General features: G+C 46.0%; 1 protein-coding gene across 1 annotated transcript; it reads right to left on the minus strand.

Moving 5' to 3' along the window:
- Positions 1-377: 377 nt before the first annotated feature.
- LOC136533746 (PRA1 family protein F3-like) lies at positions 378-1,026 on the minus strand. The gene has a single exon (XM_066526286.1). It carries the CDS (start codon positions 986-988, stop codon positions 458-460), a length of 531 nt encoding a protein of 176 aa, XP_066382383.1. The 5' UTR covers positions 989-1,026; the 3' UTR covers positions 378-457.
- Positions 1,027-2,154: the final 1,128 nt, after the last annotated feature.

A 2,154-nucleotide genomic window follows, 5' to 3' on the forward strand; every position in this document is an offset into this window, starting at 1 on the left:
CAGATCTAAATGAATGGACGCTCCACACTTAAATCCAAATAGTGTAGCAAAGCCCGTAGTTCTGACTCTTGGAATCTAGAGGTGTAGTTGGCTGCTTTGCACAGTGTCTGTCTCTGTGTACTGGGTGCAACTGTGCACACCTAGCGGATCACAACGCACTAAGGCACATTACTTTCAGTTTGGCCAAGCATATAGTTAGTCTTCGGAACGTAACCATTTCGCAAGTGAAAATAAATGAGGCCAAATTGATGTCAGGCTGATCACTCCCAAAACATAATTTCTTTGACAAATCATCTAAAAAGAATAAATGCCAGCATGTCATACGAATAAGTACGCATATTTAATTATCTATTTAAGTACATTTTATTTCTGAGCATGTGCACCAAGATGAAGAACACCGTACTGGCATTCCACATTTCCTCTAACCAGAAGGTCGACGCGGAGGAAGACGGTGGTGCTAGCAGTTTGTGGAGGGCAGCTCGGCCGCGGAGCCCCGCCCTGCCTCCTCGTCGACGCTATCGGCGGGGAGGCGCAGCACGGCGTGGACCAAGACGAGCAGGAGCCCGACGGGCAGTGCGACGGTAACGCTCGCCGTGGCACCGATGAGCACGAGCAAGAGGAGCGTGAGCGCCAAATGCACGGGGAAGACCTTGGAACGCATGGTGAAGAAGCAGGGGAGGACGATGGGCATGCGGAAGGGCGGCCATAATAGAAGGGACACCGAGAGGACGACGAGGAAGACGAGCTTGTAGTTGTCGGCGAAGTGCGCGAGGTTCGCGCGCGCGCGGTGGTAGGCGTCGGTGAAACCCCCCGGGACGGAGAGTGCGCTCGGGTCCGCGAGCTCGCGCCAGGGACGGCACCTGCTGGCCAGCAACGCACACGAGCCGGGGACGTTAGCGCGGCAGGTGACGTCGAGCGCGGTGGAGCCGATGCCCTCGGGCGTCGGGGCCGACGAGGAGGAGGCGGAGATCGTTCCGTACTTGGACATGCCTGTCTGGACTCTGGATCGGAGGAGGCCGGCGAGAAGGTGTGGTGACTGGTGTGCCGGTCGCGAGCGCCACGCGGTGGGGGGTCAACAACCTTGACTGTTCGACCGGAAGGATTTATTTATTTATATATACACAGGTGTATTTGCGTGAACAGTAGGAAAATAAATATTTGCGTGAGCCGTCGAAGTATGAGCAGAAATCGTTTTTTTACAACAGTATGAGCAGAAATCGTTGACACCATCGGTCCATCCCGACAGTGATCGGTGGGGTCAGTCGCCGTGTGGTCGGGTTCATCGTGCCTGGATTTTCTGGTGAGGCGTCCAAACAAAAAAGGAAATCACGAGCACAAGATTTTGGACCGGAACATGAAATTTTGTTAGGCTCGGGCTGGGCATTTCAATCGTACGGCGGTCAAATTGCACGCATGCGCACTGGCCCCGCTTGAGCTACAGCCCCATCTCCAACGGAGTGCAGTAGCGAGGGAAAAAGTTCACGTTGTCCCTCTCAAATTTCGCAAAAGTCTATTTTTTCTCCGTGAACTCCAAAGTCGGGCAAAACACATCCCTCAACTTTTAAAACCGTTAATCTTACCTCCCTGACCCTGTTATAAATAGTTTTGAAGACGATTTTGTCTTTTTTTTTTATTTCGGCTAAATTTTTGAAAAATCACAGTAAATCACAGAAAAATTATAAAATATAAAATTTAATTTTGTTAGACTCCACATGAGTAGATCTACACAATAAATATATAATATGGTATACTTTAGTACAAAGTTTTTGTTGTGGCTTTAGATCTATGCTCTTCTGTAATTAACTGAAATAATTCATATCTGCACTTTCTATGGTCCAATTGTAGTGAAATTTTTATGGTGCACTAATTATTGTATGCTTAAACTATAGTAAAAATTTAATACTTATTGGATCGTGTATAACTTAGTTATAGATTTTATTTAGGTTTATTGTTATATATTTTATTTCTGGTAGCATTTATTTTAGTTTTCAGTCTTGTTTTTTAGTTTCAGTTTTCATTCAAGTGTTTTATAATATTTTTTCGTTTAAGTTTTTAGTCAAGTTTTTTTAGTTTCACTTTTTTAACTTTTTAGTTTCAGATTTCAGTCATCTTTTACGTTCGAATGTCTTCGTAAATCCTACATATTAGTTGCCT

Source organism: Miscanthus floridulus, unplaced genomic scaffold (genome assembly GCF_019320115.1).
Source record: "Miscanthus floridulus cultivar M001 unplaced genomic scaffold, ASM1932011v1 os_1161_1_2, whole genome shotgun sequence".
Taxonomy (NCBI): Eukaryota; Viridiplantae; Streptophyta; class Magnoliopsida; order Poales; family Poaceae; genus Miscanthus; species Miscanthus floridulus.

Bases quoted from the DNA above. Each gene is read 5' to 3' on its own strand.
- LOC136533746 (XM_066526286.1), bottom strand. From the start codon at position 988: ATGTCCAAGTACGGAACGATCTCCGCCTCCTCCTCGTCGGCCCCGACG.